Consider the following 18,859-nt stretch of genomic DNA (forward strand, 5'->3'; position numbering starts at 1 on the left):
CTGGACAACAGACTGAGACTCCATCTCAAAAAAAAAAAAAAAAGGGCCAGGTGCAGTGGCTCACGCCTGTAATCCCAGTACTTTGGGAGGCCGAGACGGGCAGATCACGAGGTCAGGAGATCGAGACCATCCTGGCTAACACGGTGAAACCCCACCTCTACTAAAAATACAGAAAATTAGCCGGGCGAGGTGGCGGGTGCCTGTAGTCCCAGCTACTCGGGAGGCTGAGGCAGGAGAATGGCGTGAATCCAGGAGGTGGAGCTTGCAGTGAGCCGAGATCGCGCCACTCACTCCAGCCTAGGGGACAGAGCGAGACTCCGTCTCAAAAAAAAAAAAAAAAAAAGACACAAATGCATATATATTCTTCTGTCCTCCCCCGCTTTTTCTTTTTTTTTATAAGTATCGCCTAAAGATATTAGAATTCCATTAATCAGTAAATCAACTGGCCTTTACCACTTTACTCATCTGTCTTCCTTCTCTTTTTTGCGTACCCTAAAACTGGCTTGAATAGTCTCTTCTCATCCAATTACTGCAAGAACTTCACATGTAGTATTAACTGGGGTCAAGAGGCCCACAGACATTTTGCTCTGCTACTGTCCCAAGTACCTACCGAGTCCACTCTACATGCCTGAAGTAACCGTTATCAACACAGGAAGTACCATGTGTGCTGCGGGTGCATTAATCCAACCTCCTCACAGCTTTGAAACGTAGTACGTGTTCTGTATAGACAATCTCAATTGATAGCCATAAGACCTCTAAGACAGGATCTCTCCCTCCATTCAAAGTTAAATATTTTGCTCAATAAGACAGTGCATACGTGGTAAATCCCGAAATAGAACTCAAGTCTTTTCTGATTCTTAAGCACGAGCTTTTAAACCTCTGCTATGTGGCCTCCATCAATGAGCAGATTGTTGTCAATAGGCCCAGGTTTGAACTGCTGCCATGGCCCCCCACCTCCCCCGACATCCACTCACATCAGGTATACCAGGACCGTGTCTGGGTTGCACAGCGCTTCACACAGAAGAGGCAAGCCCGTGTCTAAGTGGTTGCAGGACACATTCAGATACGTCAGCTTCTTGTTGTTGGTTAGAAGGAAGGCAAGGACTTCACAATCGATGGGTGAGAGGAAACAATTTACCAGCCTGCAGGAAAGGGAAAATGTCACATTCTGTTGGTTTCTAGTTCCCGGACTCGTTCCTCTTGCTAATCCTGTAAGAGTCGGGAAGCCCACATTTGCCATCCTTCAGAGACTCACTGCCTCCCAACCCCTTTCTTGATCCCTGTCAACCCGGTCTCTGGGGTACAGAGACGGCCAACCTGAGACACACCGTCTTGGTTATACACATGCTTGGCTTACGGTCTCTGGAGTACAGAGATGGCCAACCTGAGACGCACCATCTCAGTTATATGCATGCTTGGCTTAGCCTCCCCCAGTAACTTATCTCACTGCACTTGGAGAAAATCCCAAAATACACAACATGATCCATGAGGGTCCTACCCATTCCCAAGCCCGTGTCCCAGTCACCCTGGTTCTCTTCAGTTGCTTGACAACACCAGTTTCATTCTCTAAGTTATTATTCATGTTTGATCCTCCCCAAACTCATCTTTAGCAGCTCCTTTACCGAACTTGGACTATTGTGCATGTGTGCACCCCAAGGGGAATGCTTTTCTGGCCTGTGGTTAGACACATCCTTATCATTCAGGTCTTTGCTCAAGTAATACCTCCTCAAAGAACATGGAAGAAGCCTTGAACCTGAGTCCCATAGGACTCTTTTTTTTTTTTTTTTTTTTTTTTGAGACGGAGTCTCACTCTGTCCCCAGGCTGGAGTGCAGTGGCCGGATCTCAGCTCACTGCAAGCTCCGCCTCCCAGGTTCACGCCATTCTCCTGTCTCAGCCTCCCGAGTAGCTGGGACTACAGGCGCCCGCCACCTCGCCCGGCTAGTTTTTTGTATTTTTTTAGTAGAGATGGGGTTTCACCGTGTTAGCCAGGATGGTCTCGATCTCCTGACCTCGTGATCCGCCCGTCTCGGCCTCCCAAAGTGCTGGGATTACAGGCTTGAGCCACCACGCCCGGCCAGGACTCCTTTTTTGGTGGCTTGAGTTGATTTGTGTTGCCAGTAGTTGTGGTTTTCTATTACCTCAACCACACTCCTTACCTCTGGTTGCCACAAAAAAATAAACTAAACTCAGAGACAACAGAATAAAGATGAAAGCCATCATGGGAGTTGTCAAGAAATAAACGTGGAATTGGCAAGTCACCAAGTCCATGGCTCCTCACGCCTCTGCAGGAGGGTTCTGTGGCCATGCATGCTTTTAATGTTGTTTCTAGCTTTAAGATATAGGTTGGTGCAGCCTGGTGCAGTGGCTCAAGCCTTTAATCCCAGCACTTTGGGAGGCCAAGGAGGGTGGATCACGAGGTCAAGAGATCGAGACCATCCTGGCCAACATGGTGAAACCCTGTCTCTACTAAAAATATGAAAATTAGACAGGCGTGGTGGCAGGCGCCTGTAATCCCAGCTACTCAGGAAGCTGAGGCAGGAGAATTGCTTGAACTGGGAGGCTGAGCTTGCAGTGAGCAGAAAGCACAATGCTGCACTTCAGCCTGGGTGACAGAGCAAGACTCCCTCTAAAAAACAAAACAAACAAAAACAACAACTTTCTCTATATATATACATACACACATATATATATGTGTATATACATATATGTATATACATATACACACACATATATATGTATATACATATACACACACATATATACACATATATATGTATATACATATACACACACATATATACACATATATATGTATATACATATACACACACATATATACACATATATATGTATATACATATACACACACATATATACACATATATATGTATATACATATACACACACATATATACACATATGTGTGTGTGTGTGTGTGTGTATATATGTTGGTACAAAAGTAATTTGCCATTCATGGCAGAAACTGCAATTACCTTTGCACCAACCCAGTATTATTTTCAAGGAGTGAAAAAAATACAATGTGGCCTACTTCGCACTATTCACAAAAATTTACTCAAAATGGATCATACAGATTTCAATATATGAGGCAAAACAAAACTTTTAAAAGAAAACAAACGGCCAGGCACAGTGGCTCACACCTGTAATCCTATCACTCTGGAAGGCCAAGACAGTCGTATCACCTAAGGTCAGGGGTTTGAGACCAGCCTGGTCAACATAGTGAAACCCCATCTCTACTAAAAAAAAAAAAAAAGATACAAAAAGCAGTCGGGCGTGGTGGTGCACACCTGTAATCCCAGCTACTCGGGAGGCTGAGGTAGAAGAATCACTTTAACCCGGGAGGTGAAGGTTGCAGTCAACTGAGACTGCACCACTACACTCCAGCCTGGGCAATAGAGTGAGACTCATCTCAAATTTGGGGGGAAAAAAAGAAAAGGAAGTTAATCTTAATGAACTTCGGTTAGGCAATGGTTTTATAGCAATTACACCAAAAGCACAAGAGACAAAATAAAAAAATAAAGCGTATCTCAGATTAGAAGCTTTTGTGCTTCAAAAGGACACCATTAAGAAAGTGAAGACAACTCACAGAATAGCAGAAAAGATTCCCAAAGCATGTCTCATATATAACTTGTCATCAGAAAATATAAAGAACCCAATTAAAAATGTGCAAAGGTGTTGCCAACGACCATATGAAAAATGCTCATTAATCATTAGAAAAGTGCAAATCAAAGCCACAAGGAGATACCATCTCACACAAGTCAGAATGGCTATTATTAAAAAGTCAAGAAATAATATATGCTGGTGAGGTTGCAGAGAAAAGTGTACACTTATACGTTTTTGTAGGAATGTAAATTAGTTCAGCCATGACGGAAAGCAGTTTGGCAATTTCTGAAAGAACTTCAAATACAGCTACCATCAAGCCAGCAATCCCATTATTGGGTATACACCCAAAGGAATATAAATCATTCTATTATAAAGACATACGCACCTGTATGCTCATCACAGCACTATTCACCTAAATACCCATCAACAGTGGGCTAGATAAAGAAAATGTGGTACATATACACTACGGAACACTATGCAGCCATAAAAAAGAGTAAGAGAAAATCCTTTGTAGCAACATGGATGGAGCTGGAGGCCATTATCCTTAGCAAACTAATGCAGGAACAGAAATCCAAATATCACATGTTCTCACTTATAAGTAGAAGCTAAACACCGAGTACATATAGACATGAGGAAAACAAACACCAGGGCCTGCTTGAGAGCAGAGGGTGGGAAGAAGGTGAGGAAGAAAAAACTACCTATCTGGTACTATGCTTATTAATGGGTGACAAAAAAATTTGTATACCAAACCTCCATGACATGCAGTTTACTTATATAATAAACCTGTACCTGTACCCCTGAATGTAAGATAAAAGTTTTTTAAAACGTGTGAAGGACTTCAAAATACATTTCTCCAAAGAAGATATAGAAATAATCAAAACGCACAGGAAAAGATGCTCAACATCATTAGTCATCCAGGAAAAGCAAATCAGAACCACAATGAGATGCTCCTTCACACCCACTAGGATGAGTATAATAAAAAAATAAAGTAATAAAAAAAGTAAGTAAATAAGTAAAAAATAAGCAAAGATGTGGAGAAAATAGAACTCTCAGACATTGCTGGTGGGAATACAGAATTGTGCAGTCACTGAGGAAAATATAACCTGGTGGTTTCTCTAAAAGTTAAATATGGAATTACTATATAACCTATCAATTCTACTCCTGGTTACAAGCCCAAAAGAAGTGAAAGAAGGTGTTCAAACATGAGTGTTCATAGAGCTCTATTCAGAATAGCTAAAAGATGGTAACAACCCAAGTGTTCATCACTAGATGCCTAGAAGAACAAAATGCGGAATATCTGTACAGTGGAATACTATTTAGCCAAGAAAAGGAATGAAGTACTGATACATGGTACAATTGGGATAAACCTTGAAAACATTCTGCCAAGTGAAAGTAAGCCATTCACAAAAGACCACATGTGATTCAACTTATATGAGATGCCTAGGATAGGAAAATCCAATAGGACTGAAAGTTTATTAGTAATTCCCAGGGACCAGAGAGATAAGGGCATGAGGAGCGAATGCTAACGGGTATGGGGTTTCTTTCTGAGATAATGAAAACATTCTAAAAATCAGACAGTCATGATGGTTGTACATCCTCATGAATATATATGAAGATCACTAAACTGTATAAAGTGTACAATTATACTTTAAAAGCATTTAAAATATATAATTATACTTTAAAAGCACATTTTAAAGTATAAAGCATATGAAGTACACACTTTAAAAGTATGTTTTGGGGTATGTGGATATCACAATAAAGCTGTTATTTTAAAAAAAGGGGTTTGGGTCTTTTTGTGTTTGGTTGATGCAAGCTCAGAAAAATGGCCGCCAAAGACTAGTATAGAGAAGTATTTGAATGTGTGAGTACCAGCAAAGATAAGTAGAGGGTAAGTATTTAGAGGAAACCCTTATTTAATTGCAAAAAAAAAATGCTTGAATTAAAACATACATACTGGAAAGCACACACAATGGTTAAGTGCCAGCCAACGGACTGTCATGAATTTAAGGTACTTGAGTTACCAGCATGTGAAGAAACAGAGTGGGTTCATCATCTCCTGTATCCCTTTCCGGTCATGATCTTAACAAAGGTAACTGCTGTCAGATATGATTCGGCTGTGTCCCCACCCAACTCTCATGTAGAACTGTAATCCCAGTGTTGGAGGAGGGGTCTGGGGGGATGACAGAATCATGAGGGTGGTTTCTAATGGTTTAGCACCATCCCCTAGCGTTGTTCCTGTGAGAGTCCTCATGCAAGCTGCTTGTTTGAAAGTGTGTAGCACCTCCCCCTTTTCTCTCTTCTTCCTGCTCCCCCACGTAAGACATGCCTGCTTTCCCTTTGCCTTCTGCCACGATTGCAAGTTTCCTGAGGCCTCCCCAGAAGCAGAAGCCTGTACATCCTGCAGAACCATAAGCCAATTACACTTCTTTTCTTTATAAATTACCCAGTCTCAGGTATGTCTTTATAGCAGCACGAGAATGGAGCAATACACTTCCCGAACCTCCAACACCAGAGCCTTGCCCATCTTTGAACTTCACAGTCATAAAGCCAGAGCCTTGCCCATCTTTGAACTTCATAGGCATAAAGCCATAGGATGTACTCTTGAGTCTGGCTCATTGCCATCAACAATGTCTGAGATTCATCCCAGTTTTTGCATGTGGCCGGGAGTATTCATTCTCACGGAACAGGAGCATGTAACCACGGGTTTCTCATCCAACTTACTGTCAGTGGTATTTCTACTTCTCACAGATTACGAACGCCTGCTGGGAATGCTTTAGTGCCTGTCTTTCAGCAAACTGAGACAGTCCCTCTGTCCACCTCCAGGTGGAATTACTGGGTTACACAATCTGCCAGAATCCATGAAGGCTGAAGACAAACACCCAGTTTTCCAAAAGGACTGCATCCATTGAGAAACTTTAACCTCCCTATTCAAGTTCTCAGGAAACTACGTTTGCACACAAATCCTAGAAGGAAAAGGTGGATGTGTGAAAACTACGCAGCCCCTCCCCACCAAAAGAAATGCATTGTCTTCTCTGAAATCGCATCAGTGGTCTCAGTAAACGGAGACTTACGCTAGCTCTTTTACGTTGCCCGCTGGGTAGTTCAAGGCGTCACAGAGGGACCTGACGTCATCACGAGAGAGTTTCGTGAGGGTGAAGCTCAGGTATTTCAAGTCTGGCTGATAAAAAAGCACCTCAAAGAGCTGACCACTCGGACCAGAAAAGGAAACATTATTTATTCTGCAAAAACAAAGAAAAGTTTGGATGAGTCGCATCTAACGGGAGCACAGCCTGCACACCTATGTTTGTCTCTTATCATCCGTAATGAACTCATTCTGATTTCACAGCCCAGTGACACAGCTCAGTGGTTCTCAACTTGAGGGATTTTGGCCCCACGAGGGACAGCTGGCAGTGTCTGGACACTATTTCGGTTATCTGGACAAGGGGAAGCTATTAGCATTTAGAGGGTAGAGACCAGGAATGCATCTTAATACCCTACAATGCACCGAACAGCCCTATGATGATGAATGAGCTGCAATGAGATGTCCAGAAGTGCTGAGGTTGAAAAGCTGCTCTGGGTGTTAATTCTCTGCTTGTGCAGTTAGCCTCGACTGAAAGCTAGAGGTGAGATGAATATGTCGTCTCCGTGACATACTCGAGTCAAGGTCGATTCTCCACTTACCCGAGCCTCTGAAGACGACAGCTGGGATGCCTCAGCTGGTTACACCAGGTCACAAAGGTCGACTCGCTGAGGGTGCTGTCCTGTACCTGCAGCTCTGTGAGGTGCCCGCTGGTAGTGAGCACAGAGCAGATGTGATGCCAACAGACGAGGCTGTAATCCGACCTGCGGTCAAGAAAGGACGAGCTTTCCACGGGCAGGCGGTCAACACAAGCCACTCGTAACATGCACACGCACTACGCTGTCTTCTCAAACAGAAGACGTCTGAGGCAGAGCCTCCTTCAGTCAGAAGGAGATCCTTCAGGTAAGCTCACTTATGTTAGTGGTTCTCAACCTGGGGTGACGTTTCCCCCCAGGGGACATTTGGGGATGTCTAGAGGCCTTTTTGGGGTGTTATAGCTTGAGGGAGGAGTGCTTCTGGCATCTAGTGAGTAGAGACCAGGTGTGTTTCTAAACATCCTACAATGCACAGGAGAGCCCCCCACTGTAACAGGACAGCCAGCCCCCAAAACATCACCAGTGCCAAGGTTGAGAAACCCTATCTTATATGCAAAACAGGTTGTGTTTTGTTTTGTTTTGAGATAGAGTTTCACTCTTGTTGCCCAGGCTGGAGTGCAATGGTGCAATCTCGGTTCACTGCAGCCTCCACCTCCCAGGTTCAAGCGATTCTCCTGTTTCAGCCTCCTGAGTAGCTGGGATTGCAAGTGTGTGCTACCATGACTGGCTAATTTTTGTAGTTTTAGTAGAGGCAGGGTTTCTCCATGTTGGCCAGGCTGGTCTCAAACTCCTAACCTCAGGTGATCCACCTGCCTCAGCCTCCTGAAGTACTGGGATTACGCGAACCCACTACCATGCCTGGCTAATTTTAGTATTTTTAGTAGAGACAGGGTTTTGCCGTGTTGGCCAGGCTGGTTTATAATAAATGATGAGGCAGCACAGCCCAGCCATTAAGTTGACATCTTCAGCCTAGCCCTAAACTCAGCCCTAAAACTCTCCACGTTCTAACTATGAGATCCTGGCAGCTCACTTGACCTCCAGTTTCCTCACCTGTAACAGGATAATAGGATCCACCACACGTGATTCTTTTGGGTTTTGAGATGGGGTCTTGCTCTGTTGCCTAGGCTGGGATACACAGTGGCACGATCATGGCTCACTGCAGTCTCTAACTCCTGGGCTCAAGCAAGCAATCCTCCTACTTCAGCCTCCCTCAAGTAGCTGTGCTATAGGCACGTCCCATCACACCTGGCTAGTTTAAAAACAAAATTTGTAGAAGTGGGGTCCTACTATTTTTCCCAGGCTGGTCTTAGCCCCCCCGGCTTCAAGCACCCTCCTGCTCAGCTTCCCAAAGTGTCGGGATTATAGGCATAAGCCATAAATTAAAATTGGTATGATTCGGCCAGGCAGGGTGGCTCACACTTGTAAGTAATCCCAGCACTTTGGGAGGCTGAGGCGGGCGGATCACAAGGTCAGGAGATTGAGACCATCCGGCTAACACGGTGAAACCCTGTCTCTACTAAAAATACAAAAAATTAGCCGGGTGTGATGGTAGGTGCCTGTAGTCCCAGCTACTCGGGAGACTGAGGCAGGAGAATGGTGTGAACCCGGGAGGCGGAGCTTGCAGTGAGCCGAGATCTTGCCACTGCACTCTAGCCTGGGGGACAGAGTAAGACTCAGTCTCAAAAAAAAAAAAAATAGTATTGTTTATGTAGAGTTTTGTTTGTTCGTTGTTTTTTTTTTTTTTTTTGGAGATGGGAGTCTCACTGTCACCCAGCCTGGAGGGCAGTGGTGCCATCTCGGCTCACTGCAACCTCTGCCTCCCAGGCTCAAGTGATTCCCCTGCCTCAGCCTCTCAAGTAGCTGGGATTACAGGTGTGTGCTACCATACCTGGGTAATTTTTGTATTTTTAGCAGAGACGAGGTGTCACCATGTCGGTCAGCCTGGTCTTGAACTCCTGACCTTAAGTGATCCACCTGCCTCGGCCTCCCCCAGTGGCAGGGTTACAGGCATGAGCCACCACACCTGGGCTGTATCATTTTTTTTTTTTTTACAGTAAGTTTTCAAAGGTAATTTGCAGCTAAGAGGTCAAGACACAAGCGTGTGGTGCTATGGAAATAATATCAATTACAGCACTGATCAGCTAATACTTGAGAACGTGGGAAACACTTCACACAGGTCCTCATATTCACTTCTCACAATACATGTGTTATTGTTCCCATGTCTGTAATGGGGCAACTGTGGCCACAGAAGGGCAAGGCTCACAAAGTCACAGAGCTCCTAAAGGGTTGGGCCAGGATGTGAGCTGAGGTTTTGTAATAGAAAAAGGGAGTTTCTAACCATGATCCTATATTAAACCTCCATCAGCAAAACCCACTCAGAAATACAGACAGATTCTGAAAGGAGATAACAAGTCATAGGATGGACTCACGTAGAGCTATGTTCATCCTCTTTCTTAAAGACATTTTGAACGGAAAAAGAGAGTTTCCTCAAACTGGAGCAGTATTTTAAGCAGTAGGCAGAAACCACCAGGTCTGCGTTGTCAATAATATGAAAGTCAGCTTTGTGGAGGAGGTTCACTGCCTGCTTTACAAAGGCAGGATCCTGCATCTCAAAGAGACAGTAAAATATCGCCAAGGAATCCACCTGTCCCTGAGGATCACCATGCTCCCCTAAGCTCTTCAGGCACTGGTGAAGTTGCTGCTTTATCTCTTGGGACAGCTGGAAGCCAAAAAACGCGTCCAGTTTCTGTTGTTCCTGTTTATTTAAAAGGCCAGTTAGAAAACACCCCAGAAAAATCCAATGTGCCCTCCTTGTTTTTTCAAAATGGGCAATTAGCAATTCCTGTACACATCTCACGGCCGGGTGAGGATGATCAAGGTGGCTCTTGAGCAAATAGAACAAGGCAGCACAGAACTCCTGGACACATGCGTGGAGGAACACGTAGGAGCTCTCACGCTCCCCGTACTTCAGGAGAACCTTGGTGCCCAGCAGTGCAGGGATGTCAGCGTCAACAACCCCATTTCTCCGGAGGTCGTCTTCACGAAACTCAAACGTGTCCGTCCACATGCCCTCTGCAGCCAGGGAGCACAGGGCCTTCAGCTGGCACTGGCTTTGCGGAGTGGGACCCTCGGCACCCTCGGGTGTGAACAAGTTAAAGATGAAAGAGGAGTACACAGAGGTAGTGCTCTGGCAGGTCACGGTCAGGTCTTTTCCTTTCTGCATCTCTTGCTTCAGAGAAGTACACAGGATCCAGCAGAGGAGCGGGATTTGGCATATGGAAAACAGTTGCTCACTTTCTCTTACAAGATTAAAGGCTTCCAGGGCTCTTTTCGGGTCTTTAAAGAAACAGCAAAAATACACTAACCGATCGCTCTCGTTGAATCCCCGGGGCTCGTAGATTTCTGAGATCGCCACCCGATCCCGGAGCTCCTTCGGGCACACGGGTTGGACGGCCACGAGCAGGGAGGCCTCCGGGAGCATCTTCCTCCTCAGCAAACTGCTCAGAAGCACCTGCACCGGCCGTTTCTCCATCACGTCGTGGCACAGAGCCGAGTCGGGTTCGTTCAAGCCGCCCTGCAGCTCTTCGAAGCTGTCGATGACAAACAAGAGTCTCTCCGGCTGAGACACGATCTCTGTTATCGGGGCAGCGGGGTCGGGCCACTCTCTGGAAATCAGGTCCGCCAAGCTCGTTGCTGGCAACTCCCTCAGTTCTCTGCAGCAGAAATAGAAAGTGTACAGGAACCTGTCCCGAAAGATCTTGTTGTCTGACCAGGCCATCAGCAGCTTCATCAGGAGTGTCGTTTTCCCAATTCCTTGCGGTCCCTGAATGACCACCGTACGCGGCTGTTTCCCAGTTTCCGTGGGAGCAAAAAGGTGGTCCAAATGTTCACATTCTTCTTGCCTGACTTCCGCCTGGAAGTACAGGTGAATCTCAGTGACAGACTTGCTGGACCATAAGCGGCTGAATTTCTGCTTTGCATGAGCTTGATAGGTTTGTGTGTATCCTGAGTCAGTGAGGGCAAGAGGAGAAAAAAAAAACCCACAAAGTTAAGCATTCCTGTATATATTCTTTGCCCCTGAAAATTTTTTTCTTCTAAGGATGTATCTTCCCAGGGGTCTACACACTGTGGCCCCCAGGCCAAACCTGGTCAGTCTGCTCTTATAAAGTTTCCTGAGAACTCACTACGCCATTCACGGGTGTATTGTCTACAGGTGCCTTCGTGATTGAATAGCAGAGCTGAATAGCTGTGAGAGACTGCATGACCCACAAAGGCTAAAATGGAAAACTGTGTGGTCCTCTACACAAAAAAGGTTGACAACTTCTTTCAGTATACACACACACACACACACGTGTATTCACTGCTACTATGTAAAGTTTGACAACTTCTACTTTCACAGGTATTCATTGCTACCATGATAGCAAAATAATTGGAAAGTAACTATGAAACTACAAACTATTATACAGATATTATACAAACTATTATACAGATATTAAAAGTATGGAATAATCTCTTCATGTGGATAAATAACAGGACAGTGTCTATTGCATTTACTCATTTGTGTCAATGAGGGATTTAGATACAGATATAGGTTTCACATATAGGGACTAGATCTGAAAGTCTACCTAAGAAGGACTTGACCTAGGCAGTTGCCTCTAGAAGAGAGACAAGGTGCAGTAGATAGGATAGAATGGCACCTCACATCCATTCCAACTTTATGCCAGTGAGCTTTGTTTTGATGGCAGAATTCTCAAAAGAAAATACAAGCAAAAAAATCCAACAGGCTGGGTGTGGTGGTTCACACCTGTAATCCCAGCACTTTGGAAGGCTGAGGTGGGCAGATCATGAAGTCAAGAGATCGAGACCATCCTGGCCAACATGGTGAAATCCCGTCTCTACTAAAAATACAAAAGCCGGGCATGGTGGCGGGCGCCTGTAGTCCCAGCTACTTGGGAGGCTGAGGCAGGAGAATCACTTTAACCTGGGAGGCAGAGGTTGCAGTGAGCTGAGATGGCACTGCTGTATTCTAGCCTGGGCGACAGAGCGAGGCTCCGTCTCAAAAAAAAAAAAAAGAAAAAAAAATTTCAGCAACAATATGACCAAGCCCTACACATCCCACAACCCCTTGTAGCTAAGATCAAGGTACAGATTAAGTTCTGCGATTTGCCCTCACTCTCGTGAAGGAGAAGGAGAGTGAAGTCTATCTTCTGCCTGTTTTGCTGCCAGCTTCCATGAACACACAGACACTGGGTTATTCTGTAACAGAAGCCTTGTCTCCAATTGCGGTAGTTGGCTGGGCAGTGACTCACACCTGTAGTCCCAGCACTTTGGGAGGCTGAGGCAGGTGGATCACTTGAGGTCAGGAGATCGAGACCAGCCTGGCCTACATGGTGAAACCCCATCTCTACTAAAAATACAAAAATTAGCCAGGTGTGGTGGTGCAGGCCTATAATCCCAGCTACTTGAGAGGCCAGGGCAGGAGAATCGCTTGAACCCGGGAGGTGGAGGTTGCAGTGAAAAGAGATTACACCACTGTACTCCAGCCCTGGCAATAGAGCAAGACTGTCTCAAAAACAAAAACCAGTTCCTGTGGTCATTGATTTTAGGCAGCTGCTGCACTGGTGAGCTTCCCAATTTCTGAATCATAGCTGTTGTGGTGTATTTCTAAAGTCACAGTTCTAACAGTGGGCTTCCCATCTCCCTCTTTCCTCGCTGCAGGAGAGGTAGCAGCTCCCTGGTGCTACAGTTCTTAGTCATCTCTGGAGCACCAGCCTAGAGCCAGATCCTTTAGCCAGGCTGAAAACTCCCTTACAGTTATCTGTTCCTTAAATAACTAGTATGATGTTTATATTCTGCAGGCGAGTGGTTGCTGATGGACTGGAGATGTGGGGGGCAGTTGTAGGTGAGAAATTTTCCCTATGCCCCTGCATAATGGTTACGGATTTGATTGGATGCAGGTGAAAGATATAATCCAATGCCCATAGACTGCTGGGTGTGACTATAGGTAACGCTACCTTAAGTTATTGGGGAGAACAAGGGATTCTCCCAATCTTTCAGTCCCCTGAAGTTCCTAACTGGTAAAAATGCCGTCTGACATTGGTAGGATCCCATTAGCATCTTAAGCTCAGTAAGTTGTCTGCCCATTCCCCAGTGGCTTCCTGCTTTCCTGGTCCTCTCAGCTGTTCTGGAGATTTCGGTGACACGTTTCACTGCTCATTAAGGGGAATTAAGTGGGTACAACCTCAAACCAACTGTGAAGAGATAGAGGCATAAGTACCCAGTGGAAGATCTATCTTCAGACCTGCTTACATTTTATTTTAGCAATATTCTAAAATAGTTCCACGTGCAAAGAATGTTCTTCTTTATATAAATTACTTTTTTGAGACAGGGTCTCGCTGTGTTACCCAGGCTGGAGTGCAGTGGTGTGAGACTCCGTATAAAATAATAATGATGAAAAAAAAGAGTCTAGGCCAGTATGGTGGCTCATGCCTGTAATCCCAGCACTTTGGGAGGCCAAGGCAGGAGGATCACAGCTCACTGCAGCCTCATCCTTCTGGGCTAAAGTGATCCTCCTGCCTCAGCTTCCAGTGTAGCTCAGACTGCAGCATGTGACACCAAAACACTCCAGGAAACATGGGGAAATTTGCTTAAAAATTTGGACTGGGGGGCCAGGCACGGTGGTTCACACCTGTAATCCTAGCACTTTGGGAGGCCAAGGCAGGCGGATCACCTGAGGTCAGCAGTTCAAGACCAGCCTGGCCGACATGACAAAATCCCGTCTCTACTAAAAATATAAAAACTAGCTGGGCGTGGTGGCAGGCAGCGCCTATAATCCCAGCTACTCCGGAGGCTGAGGCAGGAGAACCACTTGAACCTGGGGGGCTCAGTGAGGTTGCAGTGAGCCAAGATCATGCTACTTTACTCCAGGCTGGGTGAAAGAGTGAAACTCCGTCTCAAAGGAAAAAAAAAAAATTGGACTGGGAAGGGTTTTTTCCAAGTAATGTTCCAAATCAAGAAAATGTACAAAAAAGGCAAGCATCACCAAAAATGGAAACTCTCAAATTATCTTATTTCGAACCAATTATTTTAATTCCTCACTATTAAGGAACTTTCCCCCCAACTACTACCAGAACCAATTCCAATTTCACTGGAATGAGATATTACAGATCCTCAATCTTTTCAACGTCTCATAGTCAAAATCTGGCACTCAAAATTACCATATATACTGGGAGACTGTATGACCAGATAAAGAGAAAAAGGAACAGTAGAAAGAGACCTGTAAATGTTAAAATCTTCAGGCAGATTTTAAAGTAATTTAAAACGCTCAATAAAATAGAAGATGGAATAAATATTGAGAAAAAACAGAAGTATGTGAAAAGGCAAACTGCATAAATAAAACATGTGAACTAAATTTAAGAAATCAGGCTGGGTGCGGTGGCTCACAAGCCGTAATCCCAGCACTCTGGGAGCCGAGACGGGTGGATCACGAGGTCAGGAGATGAACAATCCCTGGGCTAACACGGGGAAACCCCCTCTCTACTAAAAAAACAAAAAACTACCCAGGCCCAGTGGCAGGCGCCTGTATCCCAGCCTACTTGGGAGGCTTGAGCAAGGAAATGGCGGGACCCGGAGGCGGAGCTTGCAATGAAAGCTGAGAATCCCGGCACTGCACTCCAGCCTGGCGACAGAGCGAGACCTGTCCTCAAAAAAAAAAAAAAAAAAAAAGAAAAAGAAAAAGAAATCAAGGCCAGGCACGGTGGCTCATGCCTGTAATCCCAATACTTTGGGAGGCTGAGGTGGGCAGATCACCTGAGGTCAGGAGTTCGAGACCAGCCTGGCCAACATGGGGAAACCCTGTCTCTACTAAAACACAAAAAATTAGCTGGGCATGGTGGTGGGTGTCTGTAATCCCAGCTACTCAGGAGGCTGAGGCAGGAGAATTGCTTGAACCTGGGAGGTGGAGGTTGCAGTGAGCCAAGTTCACACCACTACACACCAGCCTGGGCAACAGAGTGATACTCTGTATAAAAAATCATAATCATAATCATAATCATAAAGAGTCTAGGCCAGTATGGTGGTTCATACCTGTAATCCCAGCACTTTGGGAGGCCAAGGCGGGAGGATCACTTGAGCCCAGGAGTTTGAGACCAGCCTGGGCAATATAGTGAGAGTTCATCTCTACAAATTTTTTTATAAAAGTTAGCCAGGTGTGCAATTAGCCAAACATGGTGGCACACGCCTGTAGTCCCAGCTACTTGGGAGGCTGAAGTGGGAGATCATTGGAGCCCAGGAAGTTGAGGTTGCTGGGAGTCGTGATGACGCCACGGCACTCCACCCTGGGTGACAGAGCCAGACCCTATCTCGAACAAACAAGAAAGTCCAGTAGGTGTAACTGGAGTCCCAGAAGAAGAAACAGAAGAATGGAATACACAGACAATGGCTGAAATTGAGAACTGAAGAAAGTTACTGAATCTCAGTTGCAAGAATATTAAAGAATCCCAGTCGGGATGAAAACAAAACCACATCCAGGCACATCACAGTAAAACACTGAACAACGACAAAGAGAAACAATTTAGCAGTCAAGTCAAAAGAGCTATCTCCTGCCATTGATATCACAAATCTGCAAAGTCACGGTTAATACCTCATGCCAGGATAAATATAAATGTGACTCTAAAAGCCACACTGCTTATAGATCACAGCTTCTCTGATGTGAACTTTGGCTAAACGCATGATTACGACAGGCAGCCTCAGTTCACTGTATCCTCTGCCGCAGGTGTTGGTTGCTCTTGCAAATAAGTCAAGTGCATAGTTCCTACGCTACAACTTCACCTCAGAGAGTTTCTGGCTTGGCTGCAAGTTCTCAACTTAGGGTAAAAAATCACTGGTGACCCAGATAAAGATACAATACAGGTCAGGACACAATAGCCACTGACATTTTACCCACATATAACCACCAGGTCTAAGAGACCATTTCCTGCCTATAAGGACAGTATTTTCAGGCTGGGTGTGGTGGATCATGCCTGTAATCTCAGCACTTTGGGAGGCCAAGGTGGGTGGATCACCTGAGGTCGGGAGTTCAAGACCAGCCTGGCTAACATGGTGAAACCCCATCTCTACTAAAAATACAAAAATTAGCCAGGCATGGTGGCAGGTGCCTATAATCCCAGCCACTCAGGAGGCTGAGGCAGGAGAATCGGTTGAACCTGGTGGGTGGAGGTTGCCGTTGCAGTGAGCCAAGATCGCACCACTGCACTGCACTGCACTCTAGTCTGAGCAACAAAGTGAGATTCCATCTACAAAAACAAAAACAAAAAAAAAAGAAAATCCGACTAATATTTTCCCATAGCACACTCTGCCTGTTGTAGACAGGCAGAGACAACTTACCAAAATTAGGACACAGTCATTATAAGAAGCCTTGCCAGGCCGGGCGCGGTGGCTCAAGCCTGTAATCCCAGCACTTTGGGAGGCCAAGACGGGTGGATCACGAGGTCAGGAGTTCGAGACCATCCTGGCTAACACGGTGAAACCCCGTCTCTACTAAAAAATACAAAAAACTAGCCAGGCGAGGTGGCGGGCACCTGTAGTCCCAGCTACTCGGGAGGCTGAGGCAGGAAAATGGCGGGAACCTGGGAGGCGGAGCTTGCAGTGAGCTGAGATCCGGCCACTGCACTCCAGCCCGGGCGACAGAGCGAGACTCCGTCTCAAAAAAAAAAAAAGGCCTTGCCCCCTTCCCAGACTCCCTCACCTGTTCTCTCCCTCATGACCTTCATGCAGAGATCCTTTCTATCCATCTTTTGAAAGATTCTTAAGGTTATGTTCCAAGCTTGTTGTTCTTCATAGTGCTTGATCAAGAGGTTTGCAAGTTCTTCCCGGGATGCTTTTTTGACCTCAGTCCAGGGAATCCGCTTGAGTTCAAGATGCAAAGTCATTTGCTTGAGGTGTTCCTTAAATTTCCTGAACTCCTCCTTTTTGAGCTCCTCTAGATACCACATAAGACCAAAATCAGAGAAGAAAGAGGCTGCCATCTTGTCCGGAGCAGCGATACCAATCCTCAAAGGGACAGTGACCAGGAACAATAAATAAATAAAACCTGTGGAAAATTCAGGATAGTGCCAAATTATTAAAAATAAATGGATCAAGATTACCGTTTTCTTATATAGTATCTTGCTAGTATTGGGGGCATGGTGATGAAGGCAGAATGTTATTGGGTTCATTTCACCTTTTCATTAAAATGGTCATGCAAAGTCTCAATAATAGATGGGGGAATCAGATCCAATAATCTAGAAGATCCGAGAATCCTATAGTCACCTGACATAGCCTCAATATCCAGGCAAATATAGACTTTACATTTTTAGAAATCACACTGTAACTACAGGAATTACACCGTAGCTACTGGAATTACATTTTTACTTTTAAATATAGAAATTACACTGTAAATAGGAAAATTACATTTTTACATTTTAATATAGAAATTACATTGTAAATATAGAAATTACATTTTTCTCAGTAAACAATAGAGAAGGCATGCCCCACAAATGTAGCCAACTGATTTTGACAAAGGCACAACGAAGGAGGGAAGGAGGATTGTCTCTTCTGTAAACAGTGCTGGAACAACTAGAACTCCCTCCCTAGCTCTCTTTCTCCCCATCTCTTCCTCTGACTCTATTACGTGGGGACACAGAAGGCAGCCGTGTACAGTCCAGAAAGAGTCTTCATCAGGAGCGGACTCTGCTGGACCTTGATTTGAACTTCCAGCCTCCAGAACTAGAGGAAGTACATTTCTGTTGGTCATCCATCCAGTCTGCAGTATTTTGTAGTGAACTAGAGAAATGATCCCTGGAAGTACAGTCTTATCTATGGTACTTTGTTATGGTCACACTCATGCAGAGGCCTGGAAGTACAACAGATACCCTAGTGGCAATCGATACACCCAGTGTCCAGATCACATCTTGGTTTCTAAGACCGCTTCCTAACAACAGAAACCCAGCACAGGCTGAAAGAGCCTCCAATAGCTAAAACTGTAACAACTTGAGCAAGAAGAATTCCAAGTAGCTTAGCTGGATGGATTCTTCCCCTTTAAGGAGATGCAGTATAACTCTCCACCTCTTAAGTGTGGTGTATTTGTCTGTTCTCACGCTGCTGATAAAGACATAACCCAAGACTGGGTAATTTATATAAAGAAAAAAGTAGTTTAATGGACCCACAGTTCCATGTGGCTGGGGAGGCCTCACAATCATGGCGGAAGGCAAAAGGCACATCTTACATGGCGGCAGACAAGAGAGAGGACCAAAAGACAGGGGTTTCCCCTTATAAAACCATCAGGTCTCATGAGACGTATTCACTACTGTAAGAATGGTATGGGGGAAACCACCATGATTCAGTGATCTCCCACTTGGTCCCTCCCACAGCACGTGGGAATTATGGGAGCTACAATTCAAGATGAGATTTGGGTGGGGACACAACCAAACCATATCATGTGGGTTGTACATAGAGACTTTTTAAACAATATAGTATAGCCGGGCGCGGTGGCTCACTCCTGTAATCCTAGCACTTTGGGAGGCC

General features: G+C 45.2%; 1 protein-coding gene across 3 annotated transcripts in view; it reads right to left on the minus strand.

Moving 5' to 3' along the window:
• NLRP4 (NLR family pyrin domain containing 4) overlaps positions 1-18,859 on the minus strand; it is a 62,382-nt gene that overhangs the window by 33,588 nt on the left and 9,935 nt on the right. For all 3 annotated transcript variants that reach the window (XR_001889307.1, XM_017892601.1, XM_017892602.1), the window contains exons 2-6: positions 17,043-17,387; positions 9,727-11,302; positions 7,304-7,465; positions 6,694-6,861; positions 975-1,142 (exon numbers count right to left, since the gene is read on the minus strand). Coding sequence is in view for 2 of the 3 variants with exons in the window: in XM_017892601.1 (XP_017748090.1) it covers positions 975-1,142; positions 6,694-6,861; positions 7,304-7,465; positions 9,727-11,302; positions 17,043-17,322 (2,354 nt within the window). In the remaining variant the exon portion in view is untranslated. The remainder of the gene's footprint in view (positions 1-974; positions 1,143-6,693; positions 6,862-7,303; positions 7,466-9,726; positions 11,303-17,042; positions 17,388-18,859) is intronic.

This window comes from Rhinopithecus bieti, unplaced genomic scaffold, assembly GCF_001698545.2.
Source record: "Rhinopithecus bieti isolate Rb0 unplaced genomic scaffold, ASM169854v2 scaffold_22436, whole genome shotgun sequence".
Classification (NCBI taxonomy): Eukaryota; Metazoa; Chordata; class Mammalia; order Primates; family Cercopithecidae; genus Rhinopithecus; species Rhinopithecus bieti.